A 26,404-nucleotide genomic window follows, 5' to 3' on the forward strand; every position below is an offset into this window, starting at 1 on the left:
ATGACGTCATTGCTAACTAGGAATGCTGGAATGAAGGCAGTGCGCACGGGACGGCACCGCAGATGCCTGCCACAGGGTTCAGGGAAATACAAAAACTGTTCTGTTTTCAGCATTTGACCAGACACCGCTCAAAGCCAAATCCCGGTCTGGGCAAGCGCTTTGTTCAATGGATGGACAAGGAACCCAATCTCAACAGGTTTATACTAATCTTTCTAGACATTTTGCTCATAAGCTGCTTCTGAAGAAAGTTCTGAGTAGTACTCTAATAAAAATAAGACAGAACCTCAAAATGAATGCAATGTTAGAAATAGCATATATTACAAATCTTCTCTTGATAGGAACAATTAATAAGAATACATATTAGCTTAAAACCAGTTCAGCAAATGTTGCTGATCTGCAGGAAATCTCAATTCACTATTTACAAATAAGACAAAGTGAATACAGGAAATTTTACACATTTGGTAGTTAATAGGTTATTGTTTGCCAAGTGGTCTACTAGAAACTGATATTTAGGAAGACTGGAAAAAACACCCCAACCAGTTATTACCTCTTCAGTCTATATTTTAAGTACAGAAAATTACACAATGAATTCTGGAGAGAACATTCTGCCTCATTAGGGGGATCGGGGACAGCCAACACAATGCTGAGACTTTTGCCATGAGCGCCATTAAAATGTTCTGTGTACAGGATTCGTAATAAATACACCCAGTCCTACTGAAAATGGATTCTTGCAACCAGTTTAGTCTTTCATCTGTCAAGAACTCACACTCCTGCACTTGCCAATTCAGAACAGTTTAATGATTTTTTTTCCTTTTGCTATACATAAAACATAGAAAAGAAAGTCAAATTTAGATAATTGTATCAACACAGAAGACCAGTTATTCACAATACCACTTAAATGAGATGATAAAAGCGATGACCAACACGCACTTAAGCTCACACAAAGAGGGGATTTCAGGAACACTGCTGACAGTTTGCACTGCAGTCCAGCACGAATGCAAGATACAGCAACTGTACTGGTCCAGTCCCGCAGAACACGTTACTAAGCAGTCTTATCTGTACATGGAACATCTCTTATCAAATCTGCTTCAACATTCATCCACCTCTATCTGTGAGACCAGGATGAGTGTGTCCCATCCATCAGGAAAAGAAAGAATATAGCAAATAATCAAGAAAAAAAAAGAAACCACCAAAAATTTGCAATACAGTTTTTTTTTCCCCTCTTGATGACAATGCTTTTCTGTACAAGTGTTTTTTGTAATCTAATACTGTTTAAAAAGCTATCAGCTTCTTCAGGATGGCCACTGTAGGCATGATAATATTCCAGGAACATTAAATAACAGTTTTTACAATAAATTTTAGGTCCATATCATTAGATTACTTTATATGCACTGGTCTCTCATCTGATTTTAGGCGTTTTCTACGTGGCTGTATAAAATCTTCATCGGAGTCCTCAGTTATTTCACCATCATCCTCTTCCTGCTCAAATTCAGGCAACGGCTGGAAGGTCCTGTCTGGGTAGATCTCTGTGAGTTTATCTTCAAAGTATAATGCAACTGCCTTCCCTGCCTGCGCTACTTCTGAATCAGCCTGTAAATAAAAGAAGACAGGAATATTCACCTGTTGGAAATGCACATCCCTTCACCAAGTGTGCATGGTCTGAAACGCTTACCTTCAAATTAATCTCTTGTGTTTCTGCATAAACTTGAACAACTTTCATCATCTAAAAAGGATACCAGAGTCAAAAAAAATGAAATTATAATCCTTTCTAAAGTTATGAGATTGCATAGGATTGGATGACTAAAGTCAGCCATAACAACAGAACAATTTGTTATGGACTTGATACACCACTTTAGTTCTCAAACTTAGCAGAAGCAGGTTTAAAACAGTCTTAGGAGAGTGACATGAGGTAAATAAACCTTCAACAAAACACACAACTTTTGTACAAATAAGCATCTCCTGGTCATTTTCAAAACTGCACTCTATTCCTGACTGCTTTCTTCATTATAAATTTCAGTTGCCTGGACATTATAGTGGAAAGGTCTCACTTTAGAGAGAAGGGCTCCATGAGACTACTTTCCTGGGGGTCCTACCCCACTTTGATTTCTATTTTTTAAAAGCATATGGCTTAGAGGCACTAGACATGATGCTATTAGGAGAGGTCAGTATGACTCATCCTTTGCCATCTTTTTTTAAGGAAATCCAACACACGCATCAGCCCTCGCTCCCTTGTTTTACTCCTGTCCCCAAGAGCTGCAGCATGTTTTCCTCTACAGTAGATGCTTCATTAATTCTCTCGATTGAGAAGTTCACAAAATTGCAACTTCTTCCACAGTGCTCCTTAACCTTTGCCTAATACAGGGACAGAAGGGAGGTGAGGGTGTCACAGTCCAAAATGCTTCTGAGCATTTACAGCATTACATCATTAACCTTGATTTTTACTTGCACTTGTTAAACAGTTGAGATTTTCATTCTATGTTTATCTACTTCCTTCAGTTTACTTATTCACAGAGCCAGAGACGCAGCCCAAACACTGCAGAACTCAGATCCCATTTCACAGCATACCGGCTGTTTTACGCACTCCTAAGGTCAGAAGAAAGCCACTCCCTGCAGTGCCTTCTCCCCAGGGCTTCTCGTCATCCTTGCTTTAAGGCATCTCAGAAATGATGATACCCTCTTATCTCAGCTCCTACTCTGTGTTTCAGCACAATACCACCATTTTTTTTTATGTTCAGAATATTTTTTCCATTGCTTCACCTAGTAATAACGCTTAGGCAATTTATCTCCCCAAGTTGCACTTCACCTTTAAGGTGTGAATATTTCATTATCAATGGGTGCATTGCAAAATAAGTCAGCTTTCCACATCTCTCAAAAATACGACTCCATACAAAAGTTATCTACTGAAAGCTGACTTTTGTGAGAGGCCAAGCACCCACGAGCTAAAGCACCAGGCATAACGAACACTGGGCTCTTCTGGGTTCAGCCTGCATGAGGTAGCAGCAGAATATTCCGCAGAAAGGCACTTTTCCTCAGCAGAGAAGGTTTCCTCAATAGGGCTCTGCCACGTTTCAGGAGTATAAGAACAATCACCTGTACAGCTGGAGGCAGTTTTAAGGACTGCTTGACTGTCTCCATTACCACACTTCCTGCGCACTTCCACAATCCGTCTGCTGTACAGTAACAAGGTCACCCTTCTCCGCAGTCATACACCCATACCAGGGAATGCACTTTAAAAGTTCCCTCTGTTAAAGCCTTATTTCCCCGTTTAAAGACTGAGGTAGTTCTAACTGCATTTGCTTTGTTTTGATTGGTTTTTAAGTGTCTGATTCAGCATCTGTTCCATAAGCAGAAGTTACAACTGGAAGCAGAGCCTTTAATTGGAGAAGCTGCACAAAATGTTGAAATAAATCTGAATCTAAAAAAAAAGTATACAGATTGGAAGTTAACATACTTCATTAAACCTTTCACAGTTCTTGAAGATCAACCGGACATCTGCCACAAAATCCTCAGGAGTCTGGTAGTGTTGGGAATGCTTCTTTTGCAGTTTCTTCTTCACTGTAGATAAATCCATTGGTTTCTTTATTATTTTATAATAGTTTGGTATCTGTAAAAAACAAACAGTGATTTACCACTACAATGACTACACAGTTCACAGAAGCAGTTGAGTTTCTTCACTTATCAAAACATCAATCAGCTAATCTTATCATGCACTACATGCATGTTCAGCAAGTGAGAACAACTTCCTTTCCTCAAAACTCTTTCAGTTCTTTCTAACCTTTGGTGTCTATCATAGCACAGCAATGCTTTTTACTATATGTCTTTGACAGCTGAAACCAGAAGAGTCAAAGCAGTTTCTTTCCTCCTTTCATTTAAAAGATTGTCCAAAAAAGAAAAAGAAAAGAAGAAAGCTCTCCTAAAGTGTTTTGAATTCCATGGATATCCTGAGATATCCTCTTCCAATTCAACAACTGCTAATTGAAAGTAATTTTAAATATCTGGGTTTGAGACTGGGAACAGAGCCTCTGCATGGAGAAGCTACAGAACCAGCTTCTGTCTCTCTCATAACCACGAAATACTGAATGATCAAGGGGACCTGCTTCAAGTAAAAGCAGTCAGTTCCTTCCCGAACTCAACCCTAGACTTTTAGAGATGCTATGCCAAAAATAAATCACAAACTATTTTTCAGGAGACTCACCGAGGCTGGGACTGGCTCTTGAAATTCAATGCTCAGCTCATGACAATACAGGTAAAGCAGGAGACGTTCACATTTCTTATAAAAAATAAACAGCTTCACATTAATATTCTTCATTTATCCTCACACAAGAAGTTCATATTTCCCTATATTAAATAGGTTTGTACTTGAGCAGCTTAGTACTACAAAAGGTAAATGCAATCCCCACGAGCCTAATTTCAAATGTACAGTTCTTAGGAGGGCACTGCTGAGAGTGCAGAACACCACCTTACTGTTCACGTAACAGAAATTTACTCCCTTTTTTCTTTCTTCTTCCTAAACAAAAGCCTAGGGCTAAGATAAAACATGAAGAGCCACACTAATATACAGTCAAATTAAAAAAAAAAAAAAAAAAACTACAAGTGCTTTTGTCCAACCATAACTGCATGTAACAGGAAAGGACTGAGTTGCAGACCTTTCTTTACTCCACAAGATAAAATTAAACAAATTGAAACCAAAGCCAGAGTGTTTCCATGAGTTCTACGAATTCCCTGTTGAAACATTTTTTTTTCCTTTGCTTGTAATTCCTTTGGAGGAATACTTTGGATAATACTCTAACATTTTATGCACAGGCTGACTGATAAAGCTAAAAATAATTCTGACTGTTAAGGTCCCTACACTTTCCACAAGAATGCACCTAATTACTAAACTTGTTTTTATGAAGGTTGATATAAACTTAAATGCAAAGAACTTCTAACACTGATGAGAGCAATACATGTTAAAGGATGCATTTAAACACAGAACATGTGTTTACATGCAAGTGTTAGCTACTGGATGATGACAGTCCCAATGGAATGGAGCACTCCCACACAGTCACCAACACCTGGATACGTGGTCACAGCAGGAAAGATCTCATTACTCATTTCGGGTTTTTTGCAAAGCTACAACTATATTTAATTTGCTGCAGCCACAGCAAAAACATCTTCAAGAAACAGTGGGGGACAGCTAACGTGAGGAAGTACTTTTTTCTAGGAAACAGATTCCCACAGCCCTGAGACATACCCTTTGGTCCACAGGACTCAGGCCTTGGGCTGTCTTCCCTTTCTTGTTGTGTTGTGAATTGTCACAATCGTATTCTACTTCTGGTTTGCTCAGGTCTCTGCAGAACGTACATATCCATTCTCCACTAAACAGAAATAAACACAATTATTCCAGATATCCAGGGACAAAATTTCGTCAGTGATGACTACAAAGATTCTTTCATTAGCTCTTACAAATTTACACTGTGCTGTAGTAAAGACCTGGATATCCAAATATAAGGAATAACCCTTAATGCTTGAGGTAATTCTGCCAGTCAAGGCCATCTTTCCTGCCCTCATACTCCTCTCCCAGGTACGTTCTAACACTTTACACCACCTTTCTCACCATGACTTGAAAATGAACTTTACTTAACAGAATCACAGTTTGAGAGACCGTATGTTTATCAGGTGCACACTGACCAGCCACACACAAAACAATTCAAGTACGCCTTTAAATGTCAGATTTTTTTACTGGCAAGAAATCATCCAGAACTAGCTGAGGAAATACCAGTTCTGGTACTGCGCTGAAATCTACCCTATGAACGAGACCACAGAGCTGTTCTCAGGAGCCATTACACTGTTTCTGGTACCTTGGAAAGCTGAGGAGCGTTGGTACGTGACAGGTCAGGTGAAACACCTTTGGGCACTTTTCACAACATAACAGATCCCCTCCGTTTTGGCATACAGCACACCAGTCTTCATTTGGATCATCGTCTTTGTTAATGCCTTCTCCGCCAATTCTAGCTGATCGGTGCATTAGACTCCGCACTGGGGATTTTCCATTTACAAGGCTATGTCCAGACTGCTTGCAGCTTTCACTTAAATCTGCTGGTTCCATTTTTACATGATTTTCAAGACTTCCTAATGCATCTAATTCACTTTCCAGATGCAAGTTAGTGGATAGTGGTGGTGTCAAGCTGCTCTCAGGACTGCTAAGCTGAAATGAAAGTAGCACATCAAAATCAGAGTCAGTTTTACAAGGGCATCTTTCTTCGCATGTTGGAAGTCAAAAGCCATCCACCATCTAAAGGTACTATATGCATTTCCCAAAATAAGTGGCAAATCATCATAAAGACCTCAGCTGCATGCAGTATCAAAAAGTACTTTTTCACAAGTTCACCATTTCAAGGACAGACTCACTTCTACTGATATATAACACGATCAACAAACTTTTCAAGCCAAACACACTGATAAGCTGTTAAAAATATACCTTCACTGTCATTAGGAAAAATCCTCAAATCCATCACCCTCCTCCCAGTACACAATCCCATTAAATCAAGTATAGCTGGGAAACACTGAAAAATATTCACTTGCACAAATGTTTTATTTATGCTTTGGCATAAAAACTTTTGACTGATTGGAAGACTTCTCAGTGTAATCACATACACATGACTGTGCAGGAACTACTACTAATGGGTTACTTACAGCTTTTATTATTTAGGGAAAAAAGCAGCAAACATGCTACACTGATGGGTGTATTTAATTTTAATAGCTAAAGATAAAATTTACATAACAGACCATCCAGTGTCTGTCAGAGCATAGTATTAAAGGATGTAATAAATTCCTCAACATGGACTAAACTGAGATTAAGTTTTGTGTTCTATCAGACCACTTTCAATGCACAACTACCTATCATAACACATAAAACCGACACGGACTGGGTGTGTTTGCATCCACATTGCTAGGTCAAGTCCTGTCCAAATCAGGAAGGGAAATGTCTGCCATCATTTAATGTTTATTTGTTCAACATAAGCCAGCAAGCTATTGTTCCAAGTCTCATCGCCAGCTTACTGGCACCTCTGTCACAAACTCCCAGTAATGAGCAGTCTTAGCAGTAGTACAAAAACAGACAGCTCACCACTCGAGCTGGACCACACTTAGAGTCCAGATGTACTGCCAGGGAGCAAAATACCTCTTGATCTTCAGGGCTGTTAACAGAATATGAGTCATAGACAAACTAACTTTACCATGCAAGCACTCCTTCTGCCATCCTCTGTTTTTTCCTGTTTTACTGTTCCTGAGAAACTGCATATCTCTTCCTCTGTCCCTGGCTCTTGCTTGACTTTCACTTGGTCAGACCTGAAGTTAACACCAGTCTTCTCAGCAGTTCTGCCCGAGGAGCCACAGCTAGAAAGATACCAGGAAAACTCATTAGAGCAAAGAAATTTAAGTGACCGATTCCTGAACAATTTCAAAGGCAAAACATGTCAGAACATTTACAAATTAGCTCAAATTTACAAGACAGCAGAGAATCATAGTGAAGGAAAAAAAAATCTGCTTCACATAAGCCTTTTTCCATTAGTGGGTCACAGCTATATCAAAGCTGTATTGACCCGTTGTGAAATCATTTTTTGAATTCTTCATGTCTGATTTTTCAGCCTGGCAGCATTAATGTAACATACTCACCTTCCTCTGCTACCTGTGCTGGAGGTACTAGGTGGCCTCACAGGCGTATGGGAGTTGGATAAACCTGCAAAGAAGCACAGAAGTTGACTTGGTACAAATTTACATTCTGCAATAAAATGAATGACTACTGCTAAGTAATCCCAGAAGTGCTGCTAGAATATCCTAATTTAATAACTCACATAAGACAGCTGCTCTCTCAGTCGTTTGATCAGAACAAAGGTCTGTCACGCCCCATCAAATAAACGCAGACAACATGCTGTTGTTAGAGTCACAATAATTATTTCACCCATCCAAACTATAGCCCTCAGCCCATTAAGTCCTCAAATTTTATCCACTGACATCCACCAGTAAAGAAAAGCAGACACTGTACGTTTTGCATGCAGGTTTTGAGAAACAGAGTAAGTTCCACTGCTGCAACCACTCATTCACAGAATCTTACAATAATCTTGCAGAGATTAAATACCAGAAATACCCATCACCTCCTAGAATCACTAGAAATACCCATCACATTTACCTGATGACCCTGGAGATAGAGCTGAAGGTCCTGGGGAGGGATTCATTGTACTTGTGGGTTGTGGGGGTAGGTGGCTGCCTGTAATGTATCTACTTAGAAGGTTATCTAAACTGCTTGAACCAGCATCTTCAAGCTAAGAAGCAAAAACAAAAGTCTGAATCAGAGAGGCCGAATTAAAGTTTCTTAATAGTTCCACATCTTTAAACTCTGATCAGTATCTTTACCAGAACTGTTCACTATCCCTTCAAGAACTCAGGACACCAGCAAACATTTTAACAGTTTCACACAGAGATCAGTCTTTCAAAACAGAAACACACAGTCAGAAGCAGAAAGTAAGATTTTTTTCAAAAGCTCCCTAAATATCTGAGTTCTTCCGGTATGGTCACAGGCTGCGCTTACTCTAGGTCATTCCAAACCTTTTGGTTCCCAAATGTTCAGTGTGTTAGTCACACGAACTACTAGAGTACTATCGTTGCAAGAGCTATTCCACAATTAACATATTAAGAGGAAACCATGAATTTATTTTTCCTTAGCATAATATGAAATCTCCCTCCCTCCCATTCACTTTTTTCACAGATTTTAGTATCTATTAAAAACAAGGGAACAGGTACCCTATTACTTCAACTGCTTAAAGCTATCAACTGCAAGACAGCGTAATTGCAAATAAGGCGTTTGAAACAGATTCTATTCCAAGCGGGTTTCTATGACTGTGCAAGGAACTTGAAAGACTAATAGCTTCCTGTTCAACTCTTTCATCAACTAAAATCTGCAACAGCTATTACATGAACAGGTATAAAAAAAGAGCACCTTAACGGAATTCTGCATGTTTATGTTTTAGATTGTCCCACTAACAATGATTTCCAAGTTGGTGTATCACAAACTTTAGACACATACAGCTGAACCACTCATAACCAGTCATACTCGTGTTTTGTAGGAAAGCAGGGCAGTGGGACACCTTGTCTCTGTACTGCCTGTGTTTGATTGTTACGTTCAGGAACATGACAGAGGAGTGCCAGGAAACTCTAACTCTGAATAAATCGCCATTCAAGACATCAGACATACATAACTATTCTAGGGATACCTCCCCACGTGATAGCCTTGTGGAAGAAAGGAAGCGAACACAGTACTTGGGATTAACTAATCTAAGTATCAATTCTACTACAGAAGAGCCATTAAATACTGACTAATCTAAAGGGTCACACATGTCAAGCAGGTCAGCCCTATGTAGTAAAAAGAGTTGCATGCTCAAGTCAAGGACTGAAGATTTTAATTCTTTCACTTTAAATGACAACTAACTATACCATTGCACTGACAAGTACAGGTATCCAAATAAAAAATACACAGAAAGGAAAGCAGCTCATCACTTCACTGAAAGCACAAGTGTCTGATCTCCACTGACCTGGATGGGCGGGATATCTGGCAGGGAAGGTAAATTCTCTGGGTTTGTTACAGAAGGAATGAGCTCGATTGATGTAACAGATGGACTTGTTGGACCACGGTTTGCACTCGCCATTGTTGCTGTAGTAGGACTAGTTGGATTAATAGTGGTGTTGTGCACGGAAACAACTGGAAAAGGCCCCGCATGCCCAGGGTTCGAATGCTGTAGGAAAAGAGAAGAGACCATGACTGCATTACAGACAAGTCAGACATCCACTACATGTAAAACTGCAACACGTGCATTACATGATGGTCCTCAACAAAAAAATGGGGTTGGGGGAGAACATATAAACTCACATTTCTATCAACATAACCTGATGGCACTGAATGCAAAGCAATTGCTATTTCTATTTACTTGTAAAGAAAAAACACTTTATGGGGCTAGATATTTAAATATACAGCACCTCTTCTGCCAAATTATTTTCATATATAGTTATATTTTCTCAAAGCAATTACTTTCTCCAAAGACAACTTTAGAGTCCATATGTCTGTCTACAAACTTTTTTTTTGAGAGTAACTGTTTTAAGTATTATAATTTTCAGTTTTCCAGTCACATTAACATTCATTTCAATAATTTTTATTCTTAATGGTATGCAGAGCTCTGCATCATGCTTCAGTTTTGAATTTAAACACACTTTAGAATTTGGTTTCATTAAAAACTCCCAACTACACCACTTTGAACTTCACTATTCCTGATTATTCTCCAAGAAAGCTGAACGTCACTGAAAAGTGAAAGATGGAAATGTTTTGTTTCCCAGAACTAAAATGCAGTACAAATATTAGAATTAATTTTCATTAAGGTTTGAGTTTTCTTATGTTTAGTAAAAATGTCACAGTACAGTATGCAACATGAAAAAGCACATAAATGTGTGTAGCTGTGAGTTGTGTTACAGATAAACACATTTACAGCTGGAAGTATCATCTACTGTAATGAACTTTGGCACAATGGCACAAATTAAGCGTGTACACAGGATATACTTGTCTTTGAAGGTGAGGTTGCATCATGGAGTATTGTGGTCCATTGTGGCGTGGTATTCCTGGTATACGAGCAGCATTCTGAGCCATTCTCATCTGATGTGCTTGGTAAGCCCCACAGTTCATGTTACCCCTCTGCATGGTCTGCATGCTGATCAACCTGGGAGGCTGCAAGGGTTTTTGTTTTTTAAAACTTTTGCTTTTAACATGGAAAAAAGAAGCCAATCTCTTTCCACAGCAGTAGGTTTAATAGTTACATAACATTAAGCAAAGCCAATAGCTGGCATATTTAAAGTATGTCAAATTTCAATTTTCATGTTTATAAACTGCTTTGTAAGTTTATATTTGGCAGGGCAATTTAAGTCTGGGTGTTAGAGCAAAAAGTGAAATGAGAACATACAAGATACTTACCTGCTGCTGTAAGACTTGCGAACTCGTCTGCCTGGGAACTGACCCAGGTGGCTGCGCCACCCTCATCTGCTGCAGCTGCTGATGCTTTTGTGCATACACTTGCTGCTGCATATGCTGAAGTCGAAGCTGTGCCAGATTGATTTGTCCTGGAGCTTTGTTGATGTGGTTTGTTCCTGGAGGAGCTTGTCCAACCACTACATTAGGAGTGTAACTAGGAGTTGGTTTATTTTCAATGACAAGGTTACCTAAACAAAACAAACAAAAAACCAGAACTAGTGAACAATTAAGTCTCCATCATCATCCAAAGGTTGATAAATGCGGAATATTCAGGTGTTTCTAATTCATTTTCCTCAGGGGCAGTAACAAAGCAATTTAAGTTTGAAATTTTCTTCTTAAGTCTCCATAACCATACGTAAGAGAATCAAAAAGAAAACTCAAGACTACAAGAAAAACAAATTGTAAAACTACAAATATGACCTGAACAGAATAAACACACACAATTTTCTCACCTAAATTGACGACGTTCTTCGCCCAGAACGTAGGGTCACAATGGAAACGTATTGCTCCATTGGCAGCTGGGACAGGATCACAACGTGCCTTCAAAATATGACGTAACTGGAATGTTATCTGATGGAAAACAAAAATAAGACGGCTGATGACAACGAAATAAAGAACAAGAATGTTAAGCAGTGTGTACTTGCCCAGCAAGTTCAGACTGCTAGATCACCAAAAGGACTGCCAATAGCAAGTTTGGTTAGTAGCCTAGAAAGCACTCCGTTCACCAGGAAAATCACCCACTGTACGACTAATTTTTTACTCAACTTCTGAGGTGATTACAGAGCAGTTACACAACAATGCTACTTCTGCAATGACTCAAGTGAGCCACCGAGATGCCTTTACAGAGCTTGACCCCATTCCTTCTACAATAAAACTTAAGTCCTTAATTCATGAAAAGCGGTGTACAAGTTGGAAAATTTATCCCATTATTACAAAAGAGGGCTTTTTGGGGGGTTTTTTTGTTGTTTTGTTTTGGGGGTTTTTTTCTTTCTTAAAAAGCATGAACAACCCATTGTCCCTTCCTTGCATATAAGCTACACAATACTTAGAAAATTCTTTTGAATGAACATTCTATTTTCTGTACTGTACAGACAAGTTAGAGGAAGCTTCCTTACCAGTCGTTTACTGTACAGCAAAGCAGTACTGCTGCCGCTTGCAATAGCCCAATTAGTGAAGTTCATCACATGCTTCACTTGCCGTGAAAGACCAGTAATGTCATTTTGTTGTTGTATTAACTTCATCTGTCTCTCCTTTGTCACATTCTACAAAGAAACAAACTTCATTACAATGGGGACTTCATATTTAAGAGGAAAGTATGAACCACTATCACAGTTCTTAGAGCAAAAAAAAAATGTCAGAAGCAAAGCAGCTTATACCAATGCTCATATCCAGAGTGGCTAGAACCACCAAGTAATAATTCTCTATTATTCCATGCTGCCATTCTTCCCAGAGGTATCAAAGCGCAGGGAAAACCATGGGCTCAGAAAAGAGCCTCTGCTTTATCCCAGGAAAACGTCAACTCCTAAAAGAAGAGCAGTTCTCTTCCTCACGTTGCCAGAGGCACAGCAGCACGATGGAACGGGAGGAGCAACCCAGACCAGGGCCCAACAAAACTGCCAGCTCTGTCCTGGGGGTTGCCCTGGCGTTCCTGCAACTGCCACCACGGCAGCAGCTGGCAGAGACAGCAACAGTGGTGGCCCAGGTGCTCTCAGCACCAGCTCCTATGTCAACCAGAAACTGCCTCCAAACACCTCCCGAGCCCAGCTAGTAAACTCAGCAGCCTCCAGCCTCTGACAGCCTGCCGGCTCTAAAACTCGTGCTAAAAAAGTGGGTTGCAGTAGTGAATCTTCAGGGTTAACACGATCGGGCAACGGTTACATCCTCACAAAAAGGAAAGTCTCCAATGGATTTTTCTAGCTTCTAACAAACGCTAGGTAAACAAGAAAAGCCAAAATTCAGTTACTCATGTAATTTTAAATTACTTATTTCAGTCCTGATCAAACACTCTCTTCTTCCAGGAATACTCTATTTCATTGTCAAATAACTCTTCCTTAACCAGAATAAATCTATTGTAATTTACTTGAGCTTAAAATTTTCAGTCATTTCATGGCAGACTGGCAATATACTATGAATTAACTTCTTATGGTGGATTTCCTCTCTTCAGATAAAAAGTGATCATAAGCTCAATTTTCACAGATTCAAATAAAAGTCAGAATATAGTTTTTATTCAGAATGTGCTAGATGGAAAGTATGTTTAAAGCCATCACCTCCTTTACAATGACAATCTATATAACTTAAAATACCAGCACTACATCTCCTGTACAAATACGTAAGACTACCATATCTTTGAAAACCTAGGTGTACCTAAATGGTCAGGATTTGTTAGAAGCCAACACCAGTTGTGAAAATCACTAAAGGACACAAACACTAACAACTGCCATTAGGCCCACCACTGTCTTAGCAGGAAAGCAGCCAGCAGGACACTAGGAGTGAAAATTTATACCAGCCTGTTGCTCCCCTACCACAAGCAAAAGGACGGAAACTGCTTTTAACAACCCAGCACAATTGACAGAGCAAAGAATGATGTAAACTTGCAGAGGCATTGCATCCATCACATTGCATCAATCTGTGATGTGCGCAAGGTACACAGACCTGTCTCAGGGAGTTTCTCTGAAGAAAAACTTCTAGACAAGGTCTCAGAAGAAGACAAAAAGCAGCAACTCAACCGTAACACTGCTAATACACTTACATGAACCTCAAAAAGCTGTTTGAGGAAAATACTAGGTTATACACACCTTAGAATTACATTATAATATAGAAATACAGCAAACAGAGCACAGAAAGATTTTCAGGCACTCCTTTATGATAAACATGATTTTGAATTAATCTGACGTTAAACTAAAGGAGCTACAGGCTCCAGCTAATGGAAGGATAAACAAAGAGATTTAACTCCAACATGCTATTCATAGGCAATATTACTATTGTGACACATGCAGTCACACCAAAGAAAGTGTTTTCAAACATGGAATGTGGGTTCTCAACAAGGGAATGGAAACAGTGAACAACATTATTTGTCTTAACTGTACCTCAAGGTGCTGTAAGAGAGATTTTCCCTTTTTATTGATCTCATTGATGAGGGTGAATATAGCCACTTTGATTTCCTGTTCTACTCGTTTGTTAGTTTCATTTACTTCTTTTATCCTAAAAAAAGAGAAATGTATTGTCAGGCAGTCACTTTATGCTATGCCACCAAATGCTAAACACCATAGGCATGTTCCCACCCTTGAAGAATGAAGGAACAATTTCTGTATTGAACAAGTTTTGATAAGTGCAAAATTTACAGCTTGTTTGATTTCTAACAGAGAATTAATCTTTAATCAACTTTTTCAAAGAAGCCATCTAAAGCTTCAGTTTTGTAAAAAAATGTAAACAGTCTGAGATCAAGACAGTATCTCAATTAACCACCTGTGTTTTACTTAAAATAATACGAAATGGTCCACATGGCTTACACACTTTATATGTTTACACACCAAGACATACCCAGGCAAGACCCGTATCATGTCTCTTTCACTATGAAGAATTTAAATATGTCTTAAACTTTTATGCTATTGTATGCTACCACTAGGAGTTAAAAATTTGCACCAGAACTTCTCCTTCTATCTTTGGTACACTTCCTTCTACCCTTGTACTTCCTCTTCAGATGATCTGTCATTTTGCAAACGACCTAAAAGTTTGCAGAAAGCTCACAAAACCACCGAGAGCCACAGTGGAATTCCCTGCCCTCCAGCACACCACATCACCACCAGTGGGTGGTGGGTGAAGAGCCAGCAGCAATCATGTGCTCCGTCTCTACATTCAATTATTCTACATGATGCTGAATTTAAGCTAACCCTGGAATTTTTTAAAGTTAAACTACCTAAGGAAAAGCTTGTCTTCCCTTCAGGTAATTACACAAAATTTTGCTTGCCTAATTAAAAACCAAAACCAATTTCCTATTCAATTTCAAAACAAATTTTTGTTGCACATTTATCAAAGAGACATTCACATTAAACCAAAATATTTCCAGAAAAGCTTGTCTACCTCTACAGCCAATGCTGTCACCTAGAGCTGAATTTAGCAGAAACCATAAGATGGGTTTACCTTGCCTTTTCTATTCCTTGTTTTTTTTTTTCCTGTTCTCTTTTTTTTTCCCCTTCCCCCAAGTGTAATAAATGTGTCACATCTTTGGTTCTACTCAAAGTTGCCATAAAAGACTTCATCTTTTACATTTGTTTCTTGCAACATCTTCCTACCGATGCATAGTATTGTAGGGAAGAAAACATTCCGGAAAGTAATTAAGTCCAGTACAACTCAAGACACAGAATCAACTAAAATATAAGTATTACTCTAGTCCCACCATTCATCTTGCTGTGACTCACTAAAAATGCAATGTAACAGTAAGTTAAGCATTTTGGGTTACTTACCTATTCTGAACTTGGGCAGCTGCAAAATTTACATAATTCTTCTTCTCAAGAAGTTTGGCCAATAAGTTCTCTATTGCACCCTTCTGGTTCTGAAAAGCTTCTTCCAGAAACTGATACCTTTCCAACACACAAAACAGGATATCAATCGCCAAGGAGCAATGTGCTGAAACCAAGCACATCCCAATTTAAATGTAAAGCTATAAGATGTTGAAAAAATATGACAAAACACAGAAAAATTGAACTGTGTGCATGCTGATCAGTGTGCAAAAGTGTTTCAGTACTGATAAAATCCTTCATAAGTGTTCAGAAGACTGAACCTCTGTGGGTGACTTATGAATTCCAACTACACAGGGAGACAATGTACTGCATTGTCCCACAAGACAGCAAGCTACAGAACACCAGCTAAAGACGACACCAGAAACTGCAGTTTGACAAATCATTTTGCTAATGTTGGGTAAGAAAAATGCACTAGTAGCTTAAACACACATTAAATTATGTACAAAATAAACATATCCCAGAAAAAGTTTTTCAGCTGAGATTATACTGCTCATATTTGACTGAATTAGTTTAATCCAAAAGAAAATATTCCTATTAAAAAAACCTTATTTTTTTTCTAAGCGAATAACATATTCCCTTCCAAGTCCTTCAACCAACGAGCTACTGTATCAAAGGCACTTTCCATTACTTCCTCTGAAGAGAGTGCAAGTAGCTACATCTCAAAAGAAATGAAATTAGTTGCATTTCCCTAACATCCAGCGGAATTAACAATGCAAGAGAAGCAAAATGCCCATGTTGAAAATGGCAAGGGGAATTAAGCAGCTCCAAGAGTTTTCGTCTTTTCTGATTGACTGCTCAACTACCAACAGACTACCCCCAAAGCCCAGGGTTCCCATCCGTCACCTGCCACTTCTTGTCTTTGCAGTAAGTAAACTTTGTGCTTCTGAAATACAATTTGTTAACAATGGGGAAACCTTTTGTTCCCAGAATGTATTCCCTTCTTCACTGCACTAAATCCCAACATTCAAACTGGAAGAAAACTCCTACAATTGAAGTGAAGCATCTTATAAGCTGCACTAGAAGTGACCTACGCTATCTCCCAGCCACAACTGAGAAGAAAGTAGCATTGTCTTCTGTCAAAATCTCGGAGAACATCACAGTCTAATCCAACAGGAAAAGACTGTTCGGGTATATGACCAAATTTACAGTAACACTGCTTCTTGATTCCAATTACTCGCAATTATGGTAAGAGAGTCTTAAGCAAAGAGAACACTATTCACAACAGAAACAGCTCTGCTCCTCTTCATTCAGTTTGTACCAGCAACAGACAAGTTTCAACTACAAGAGTTTAGAATCCTCAGTCGCTATGTTCGAATGCTGCTTTTTCTAAGAACAGTCTAAAGCTCTTGCAGACAGACAGCATCACAAGATTTTAGGCACTATAATGCAAAAAGCAGCATTACTAAAGTCCAAAGGACACTAAATTTGAAATGTTTGGAGATCTACAGATTTTCTCAAATCCCAGTTTTACTTTGTGGCAGATGAAGCAGTCGCCCTAATCATCTGTAATTCACATCTGCAGACAAAACAATTTTTAAAGAACACTCTGCAAAAAAGCATGTTAATAACAAAGTATTCTCTTCTCTTACTGGAAGAGAACACATAAGCAGAACAAGATACACCTGTTAATCAGTTAGTATCATGCACAAGGCAGATGCAAAGAAACCAACTACAAAAAGTTAGTTAACATATCCTGGGAGACCACGCTTTCCGGACAAGGGTGTCTTTCAAGATATTTATGACCAAGCCTATGAAAGAACAGCAGGAATATTCAAAGTTGTTAATATTTCAATAGTAGTAATTTCAGAAATAAAAGTTCTCCATGAGGTTGCTGTAGCAGTCTGAGAATAATTACAACTCTGGAAAAAAACACTAAATTCAATATTGCAACCTACTGTTAAGCACCTTTACAGAGAAGTGTTAGTTGTAGACTTACTAGGGAAAAGCAGTACTGCAGCAGCCGATAAATACATATTTATCCCCAGATCCTCTATTATAACATTGCAAGATACTTTTCCAAACATTCAAACAACTATATTACAGAGCTGCTAAAGAGCAGGAAGTTTTAATGTATCTTAAGAGGTTCCAACCTTTTTCTAGCAACTAAGAGAAAAGCAAGCTCTGCAGACAAAACCCATCGCTTTTTACTTGGAGTGAGGCAACTTTCAATCAACTAAACCCAAACAATTTTTCCCTCTGTACTAGAAAAATATATTAATATATGAGGCAAAATTTATACCCTCCCTTACAAAATTACCCTAAATTGAAAGACTGCTGCATAATAAAAGATGCCCTTTCACAAAACTACCTCACCCATGGCTCACTACATCATTTTGCTTCTTCACAGCACCAGGTGTTCAGGGCTGTAGAATTTCTATTCAGGTCCTGAACAGAGCCACAGCCCTGGTAAACACCAGGCCAGTTAACCCTTAATCACACCAAATCTCCACAGACCATGTTCTTTTGAATCTGCTCGTAAGATACCTGACAAAGCTCAATCGACCGATCACTTAAGTTTTTAGCACTCCACACCGGTTCAGTCCAACAAGGAGTAAATATAACAGTGACCAGCTGTTTCACATCAATGCCGTTCCATCCTCTGAGAAACCACACCACAGGAATTAAACATGGTAATACTGGTACCTGTGTTCTTTGTGTTCCAGTAACTGACAGTCTCTGCATGTCAGCCTGTCACATGTTTCACAGAAAAGTTTTAACTGCTCTTGTTTGTGGACAGGACAGAAAACAGGACGTTGACCAGATGCTCCCACGGCCTCTGTTTTTAAAAATAAACAATTTTTGCATTTTAAAATAAAATTTAGACAATCTGAAGAGCAAAACTACTAACTTCCAATCTAAGTAACAACCAAGAACTGCAGACCTGTTCTCACCCTGAAGTTACTGTCAATATGTTCCCACTGAAATATTTACAGTGACAGGGGTTTACAGCTGTCTCCACTTTACTGTAGTCAAAGAGAAGGAGGAATTCCTCTCCTATCACAAACACTCAACATTTTGACACTGGCACCTGTAAGAATATAAAAAGTGTGCACAACCCCAAGGATCGTATATGCGTGTTTAAACATTAAATTACACACAATTTCACCTCACCTACTGATTGATCAAACCTCGCAAACTTTTATACTGTCAAACACCCATAGGTTTTCTAAACTATCACTTCAAAACCTTTATAAACCTCATTAAATCATGTGCAACTGAAGTGGCAAATGCAAAGCAAACATTGCCAGCGTTAAGAGTCACTTAAATCCCCGCTAAACTGCTTAACTCTTCTACTTAAACAAGTAACAGATAACATCAAAAAATAGTTCTGAGTTTACTAGAAATTGCTGCACGGTCTTCTAAAGATACTTTGAGCTTAGCAGAGAGGAAAGCAGCCCTTGGAAGATACAGCAGGTAAGGTTTAAGACATGAATGTCTTCCTCAGCCTCCAACATTTCTGAAGCTTGTTACACCATGCAAGTTACAGTACAGAGAGCGCTCACGCATCTACAGCTGACACTCATCAATGGAAATGTGAAGTCTCCAGGGCATAACTTGGAGGCTAACAAGAAAGAAGGGAACAGGCTCCTTTGAGGAAACAATGAACAGTCATTCCCCACAGTCCAGAGAGTTGCCAAGGATCCTTGTACGACAACTACATTCCAGCCGTATGCTCGCACACCAACTACAGGTGGGCTTCCATCTTCATAAGCATCGACCTGAATTTCTGACACAAAGTCTACTCCATTGGAACAGCCATTTTTCGGCACCTCCCCACTCAGGATACTGAAGGGGAAGCAGAGTTCTAAGTCACGATTGAGCATTCCTCATGAAAAACGTTAGCAGCTCTTTGTAGGGCCCAATAATTTGATTTCACCTTAAGGGTTTCTCATCCACCAGGATTAATATGTTTAAATAGGTAGTATTGCTTATTAAACAATACCTATTAAGACATATAGAGAAACCTCTCCAAAAACAAAGTTTATTTGATAGAGCAAGTGAAATAAGATCGCTGTCTAAAAGAAATAAGCTCAACAGCAAACCTCTTAATATGATTTTGACGAGAGCTGGCAGAAAGCAAAAGCAGCGTTACTCTTTTGAAATGGCACAATGAAACAATCATGAAGATCTTAATTTATTTTAACTGGAGAGAGAGAGAGAGAGAGAGCGCGCAAAATGTCAAGATCTCTCTTCCTCAATAAGATCAGTCTTCATATATATCCAGACTCTGTAGCACATATGGCTCTTTAAATCAGGACCTTTATCCCATTTACAAATAAAATCTCCTAAGCTAAAATCCAATTACCTTCTACCTCTTTTGAGAATGTTTTCCACGTTACTTCAGTGGGTTACATACGATATAGTCAGACTATAGTTTAAGAGTTAACTTCCAATAAAGCTGCATGTCTAAAACTGTACACACACATCACACATTAAATTTTGCTAACTGTAAGAGATAATAAACCTAAAATAAATTCAAATTCCACATTTACTCAGCAATATCAATACAACAGTAACATCATATTGAGTATGATTATAAGCTTATCTGTATATACTTCTCTACTGGGAGAACTATAATTGCTCCTTATAACCGAGTACAGCAAAATGTGTAATTTCACTTCCTTAGCCAATGGATAAGATTAAAAATATGTCAGTGCTCTCCAGATTTCAACAACTTCATTTAGTTAGTCATTCAAATAAAAAAAAGGATTATAAAGAACAGATCTAAATCCTTTTCAAAGACTGCAGTCTCATTCTGTTTCTTCTGCACTTAAGGTAGTTTTTACATTGACATCAAACTATACAAAGTATCAGCAAAAAACCTATTTTAGTTTAAAATTTATTTTTTCCTCTATTTTTAGAGCTACCAATTTTGCACTAAACTTCTCCCGAACCTTTGGGGAAAGCCATACAGCTGGTCATTACCTAAATAATTCTCCCCCTCTCTTTTTACATGGGCCAAAGAGAAATGTTTTTACTACAGGCAGCACTAAGTGATACCCAAACACCCACCTGAAGACACATCCTCTTTTTTTCTGATCATATGATCTTTAGTAAATTTTACTCGCTGATGAGCTTCTATGCAAGTCTTGCACAGCCACTCCCCACACTCTACACAAAATCCAACAGCACTAGCATTATCTTCACAGCTGGTACACACCTGCAAAGGGAAACAGCCAGTTACCACCGTTCCCCTGGAAAGCATTAACACACAGAGACAAAAACAGCGTGTCAATTCCGGCAGGCAGGAAAGCATCATACCTGTTCCGACTTCTCATCAGAGCTGCTTGGTGCTTCTGACGTGTCCTTTACAAAGTAGTTATCCACCAGATCTATCTGTCTGCATTCTTGGCGGCATATCGGACATCTGATTACACCAACTGCAAAACAGAAAGAGTCTCCCAGTTCTAAGAAAAAATAACGTGAAAATCAACATGCCCAGAATTAAAAGATGAGATCCGCAGTCGCTGGAGAGCCTGGCTGCAGCAAGGATTTAGAGAACCTTTCCCAGCAATTGGGAGATTTCTATACAGTGCGTCCACCGTATAGATGAGGCTTCCAAATTTTCCTGCAAACGTTCCCCACTTTTATACAGTTGTTTATTCAACTTTATACCTGAAACTGCAAAAAACATCTGGTGTGGGTTTTTATCCCTTGTTAACTTTTGTCTTGAGTTTGGCCAGAATATCAAGAAGAAGGTTAACAAGAGCAAAAGCATCTGGTAACCTTGATTGTGTATCTCTCAACAAAGCCTGTCACAGTGCTGCCCCATTCTTTCACCGAGCTCTGTCGGTTGCGATAGGATTATCTGTTTCTGACAAGTGTGGCTGTTACACAACCAGCACCTTTCTGCTGGGAACCTTACACAGCCCACAGTACAGCAAAGCTCTGCAAGCCTTACAACAGCAGCTTTTAGAAACTGGCAGATATTCGCAAGGTAATACACTGCATATGTGATCAATATTATCCATATCGGATAGATCATTAGGTTGTGAGGTTCATCTAGAGGTGCACTCTGGTTCAGGGATCCCTCACCTAGAATGAAGTGATAATTTCTACATCACACTCAGTTTTTCCTAATTTCTTCATGAAAAAAATACATATTTTTAGACAAGTCATTTGTTCTCCTCAAGCAAATATCATCCCTTTCCCCCCCTCATTTTAGTTTGTTAAACTCAAGGCACCCGTTAATTACTTTTCATAACTGTTTATTGTCTGGTCTGTCTCAAGCCAAGCATTAAGAGATGTGTGCCTGGACAGCCAGGTGTGACTTTGGTGATGTCCATGAAATATCAAAGCAGCAGAACGTCACAATACTCTCCAGGGACAACAGAGGACGTTTTCTAACACAACCGATCTCCAGGGGGTCAGGGAGGTAGATGCATTCACACGAACTATCTGAAGGTCTCCAGGTTTAGTGTTCTGCAGGGAAGTCTAACACCAAAAAACAAGTTGACAGCAAGAAAACCTCTCATGACAACTGCACCCACCTTTCTGCAGCACATACAACGCTGTGCACACATACACACAGCTTTAAAATCGGATATCAATTAGACTAGCTCCTTTCCAGTGTCCTGCTTTGTTATCCTCCGTAATTGCTAAATTAGAGCTTTAAACCCTCAGCAGAGCTGCAAAGAACCAAACTGACATTTAAAGACGGTCTACAAGCAACCTACATTAAAGGTTTGAAAACTTATTCACCACTAAGGTAGAGGTTAACACTTTCTTCACAGCAGCGTCATCCGGTCCTAAATCAAGTTCCTATAAGATTTTATTGTGAATACGATTTTCAAGGAGAAGCTGTCAAAGCGATTGGGTATTTTTATACACTGGGACACTTGGAACAACTTTGAGAAGTAGGTGTAATTAAATGATGCTCAATTCCTTTGTGGACATTCAGTTAGAACAGCAGGACTTATTTCAGGGAGATTAATTACATTAGCAGCAAACTAGCATTATTTTTTTCAAGTGCTAAAATTAACGGCTTTAGAACACAGAAGATTCACTGCAGAGCAGCAACAATAATCCAACTGAAAATTCCGTGTCTCATCAAACCAAACACACTTCAAGAGCAAGATGTGAACACAACCAGTATTTCAGTATCTACAAGAGGTTTTATATACATAACAAAGCCTCCCCCATATGCAGAACCTGGAGATTTTTTTACTACTGAAAGGCAAAATTCTTTAGGGAACACTATATGAAAGCCACCTATCAGACGATGGGTATGTACTTACAGAACAAAAATTTCAACATTTACCATTAAAACTATTCCATCTAAACCAGACTAGAGCTAAACCCGATTTTCAGTGCTGTCTTGGGTAAATCACGCAAAATATTGCAGGGAAGGAAAAAAAACAAAGAAGCCCAAGGTCTACCATCTTCACACCACATAAAGTCAAATTCCACAGATGCAAACTGCCTCCTGCACAGCAAGTTTTGTCTTGAAACTAGACAAATCTCTTTTTATGCTTTTTGATGTCAAAAGAATGATACAACTGTCAGTCCATGGGCTGGATTCTGACCACGAGTAACTCCACCATGCCCGCTGCTCCTGCCTGAGAGGATGCAGGGAACAGGCAGTCCATGTCTATACAACCCACTAGAAAAACAGCATTGCACTGCCAGTTTCAGTCTAAAAAAAAATCTTCCGTAAGAAAATTATAATTAAAGTTAAAATATCATCATAGTTATACCTCAGCAGAATTCATTACATTGTTTTTCTGCATCAATTTCAATTAGAATCTTAATATTGTTTAAAAAAAAATAAACCAAACCCATTAGCCCTAGTACACACATTTCTACCGTAACTCTGCTCTCAAAAAAGGCATCTAACTCCTTCCACAGAATTCATCAGCCAGCACACAGCAAAAACTACTGTTAAAAGATGAATCTTTTTTTCTAAATCACAGTTGAGCTAGAATTAGACACATTCACAGATTGGTTTACGATCCTACCACAACCCTGATCGTTACCATCCATAAAGACTTCCTACGTTCTCAGAGATGGCTTGGGATTATTCTGAAGCCATAAATCAATACTCCAGAGGTTAACAGCAGCACCGAAGCAAAGAGCTGAGAATCAAGAAGTTTCTTTCAGATTTCACATTTCAAATCCCGTATAGCTCAGTTTCACCTAACCACAAAACAGAAATGCTTCTTCCCTAGCAAAAATATTAGAAGAAATAGTAAGTACCAACTGCATCGTGTGAAATTCTGCACGGGGGTCTAAAATGTTCTGAAGAACAGTTCCTTCCTGACTTGCAGCATGCTGTCACCAGCACTAACTACACGAACACAGCAGAGCACCCCATACACCTCACCAGCCATCCACAGGTGCTCCTGGGAGTATCGCTGCGTTCATGCAGGAATCCAAGAACAATCAGCCTTTGGACCCACACAGCCACAGAAAACAACAAACCAAAGAGCTGCAGAGAAGAGGAATGGGTTTCCAGGCTTCGACACCGTATTTAAGAGCACTGACATCGCTGGTTTTTCTACTTGTTCACATCACAAACCTCCCGATGGTGTGTAAGACCTGGAACAACCACGAGCACCAACACCACCTCTCTTTACACACAGCTGCACAGCCCAAATCCTCCCTTCCCTGCGGAAGGGAACAATCCTCGCTGTCCTGCATTGACCTGACAACACACTACATTTAACGAGGAAAATGAACTTACAGCAGTCACAGACATCAATTCTTATCAAAAACCACATGCCTAGAACACTATCAGAGAAAACATTATTTTAAAATACAATATTAATTTAGACTGAAATTTCCATTTCAGACCAAGATTTTTAGTAAGTCCAGAATAGGAGCTAAACATTTTTCAGAACTCAGCCTTTGCAGGGCTTCAGCACATATTCATGGCCCTCACTCGTCAGCACAGGAGAAAGCTAAAGAACCCGGAGGGCTCAGGGGATGTGTGCTGATGTTTACTGAAACTCCAGACGGGCATTTACATAGCTTAAGCAGTCTATTTGATGCAGGAATTTTCAGCTTTCTAGACTGAAAATACAGGGACTACTACTGAACTACCATTTTTATGTGTCACTTAAAAAGCAAATTAAAAATAGTTACTGCATCATTTAAGGTGTGATTAATACACAGTTTCTAAGCACACAAACACTGGGTATGGGAGTTGAATATCAAAATATTTTACAATACTATATATTATAGCACTTGGTAGTAAAAGTCTTGTTCCTCAAATTACACATACATGCACGTTAACCAACCGTGTATGTTTCCTTCAGGCTCTCCGAAAGCATCTTACAGCTCTTTTTTAGTTTTTCAGCCTAATGAAGATTGTGACATTCACAAGGAGCTGGGAGAGCCACACATTCTCCCTGTTGGGATAATCTTCTTAAGAGAGATTGTAAATATCTTGGTGAGGCAGCGAAATCTCAAAACAACCTCTCCTCCCAGGAGCAGAAGCGGGTGCGTAAAAAGTTGTTTTGCAGTATCTGTAACTGTCTGAAACCTCCAGCTTAGAAATAAACATTTTTCAGAACACTACGATACAAACACAAAAAGGTATTTTCTTGTAATCTATTCAATCTGAAAGGAAGAGGCCAGCTGGACAGCTGAAACACCAGGCATTAAGAAACAGTCTATCCCCCCAAAAAAATCCACATTCCAATGACCTATTAAGTCATTAAACTGAATAGGAGATGCTACTTTTAATGTAAATTAAATGACATAAAAATACATGTTTTAAATACATAAAGCTAAAACATTCTTTTCTTCCCCCAACATAAACGCAAACAACGGCAAAAAAACACCAGTGCAACAGGTATGAACCTACCAGATACTTCTTTGTAGCACAGCAAACCACAACTTTAGATAACTGTTTGTTATGGATTTGTGGTGGGTTTGTCTGGTAGCTGGGAGGGGCCACAGCAATGGCTCCTGTAAAGGAGCTGCAGAAGGTTTCCCGCAGCTCGCAGTCTGCGCTGGTGGCAAGGGAGGGGTTACAGCGGTGGCTCCTGTCAGTGACTGCTCAGGGTTCACCCCTACCCCAGCTCCAAGTGTTTGGCAACCAGGAGGGGCAGTGGGGGAAGCAATACCAGGGATCTAGCCCTGGTGAGAAACTGCTGGAAGTTTCCCCGGCTCCAGGCTGGACCCACCCCAGGCCAGGGCTGAGCCAGTCGGCGCCTCTGCCAATGAGAGACTGAAGAGGGGGCACGGAACAATGGGGTTGGGGCAGCCCCGGCTCAGGCGGGCCGGTCCGGCCCTCCAGCTGCCTGCTTGGCTTCTGTGAACTGACCTGCCATAGCCCAAGCCTCCGCCATGGCTCGCCCGAGAGCTCATTTTCCTGGGAGCCGATGAAGACCTGCGGCGGAGAAAGGAGCAAGATGTTGAAGGAGACAGCCATGCAGACACTTGGTCGGAGTTATGGAAGAGAACGCTCTCAGCAGCGCCCCTGCCATGTGGTGAAGGAAGATGCAGCCGTGGAGGACCCCACGTTGGAACTGGAAGCCCCACGCCAGAGCCAGGCAATTCTCAGGGGACTGTGGCCCTGTGTGGAAAAGGACTCATGCCAGAGCAGTTCTTGAGAAGGACTGTCCTGTGAGAAGGGACCCCAGGCTGTAGCCGGGACAGACTGTGAGGACCCTCCCCTGAGGAGGAAGGACCGGGGACCGACTGCACCCCCATCCCTGCCCCCTGCGCCGCCGGGGGGAAAAGGGACAGAAAAAAGCCTTTGGGCTTGGGAAGAAGGGAGGGGTGGGGGAGAAGTCCCTTTTTAAGATGTGGTTTTTCCTCTCTCTCAGTATCTTGGTTCTTGTTGTAAACAGTTAATAAATTCAGTTGTTTTCTTGTTCTTCCCAAG

General features: G+C 39.8%; 1 protein-coding gene across 1 annotated transcript; it reads right to left on the reverse strand.

Moving 5' to 3' along the window:
- Positions 1-817: 817 nt before the first annotated feature.
- Positions 818-25,865, reverse strand: TRIM33 (tripartite motif containing 33). Its single transcript, XM_010078767.1, has 20 exons — positions 25,841-25,865; positions 20,833-20,951; positions 20,584-20,731; positions 18,214-18,346; positions 15,514-15,630; positions 14,137-14,251; positions 12,166-12,312; positions 11,503-11,620; positions 10,994-11,238; positions 10,586-10,750; positions 9,570-9,770; positions 8,171-8,303; positions 7,657-7,720; positions 7,218-7,377; positions 5,841-6,187; positions 5,234-5,357; positions 4,196-4,270; positions 3,452-3,604; positions 1,673-1,723; positions 818-1,590 (listed from the first exon to the last, which is right to left on the reverse strand). Exons 1-20 carry the CDS (start codon positions 25,863-25,865, stop codon positions 1,378-1,380), a joined length of 2,853 nt encoding a protein of 950 aa, XP_010077069.1. The 3' UTR covers positions 818-1,377.
- Positions 25,866-26,404: the final 539 nt, after the last annotated feature.

This window comes from Pterocles gutturalis, unplaced genomic scaffold, assembly GCF_000699245.1.
Source record: "Pterocles gutturalis isolate BGI_N339 unplaced genomic scaffold, ASM69924v1 scaffold16763, whole genome shotgun sequence".
Classification (NCBI taxonomy): Eukaryota; Metazoa; Chordata; class Aves; order Pterocliformes; family Pteroclidae; genus Pterocles; species Pterocles gutturalis.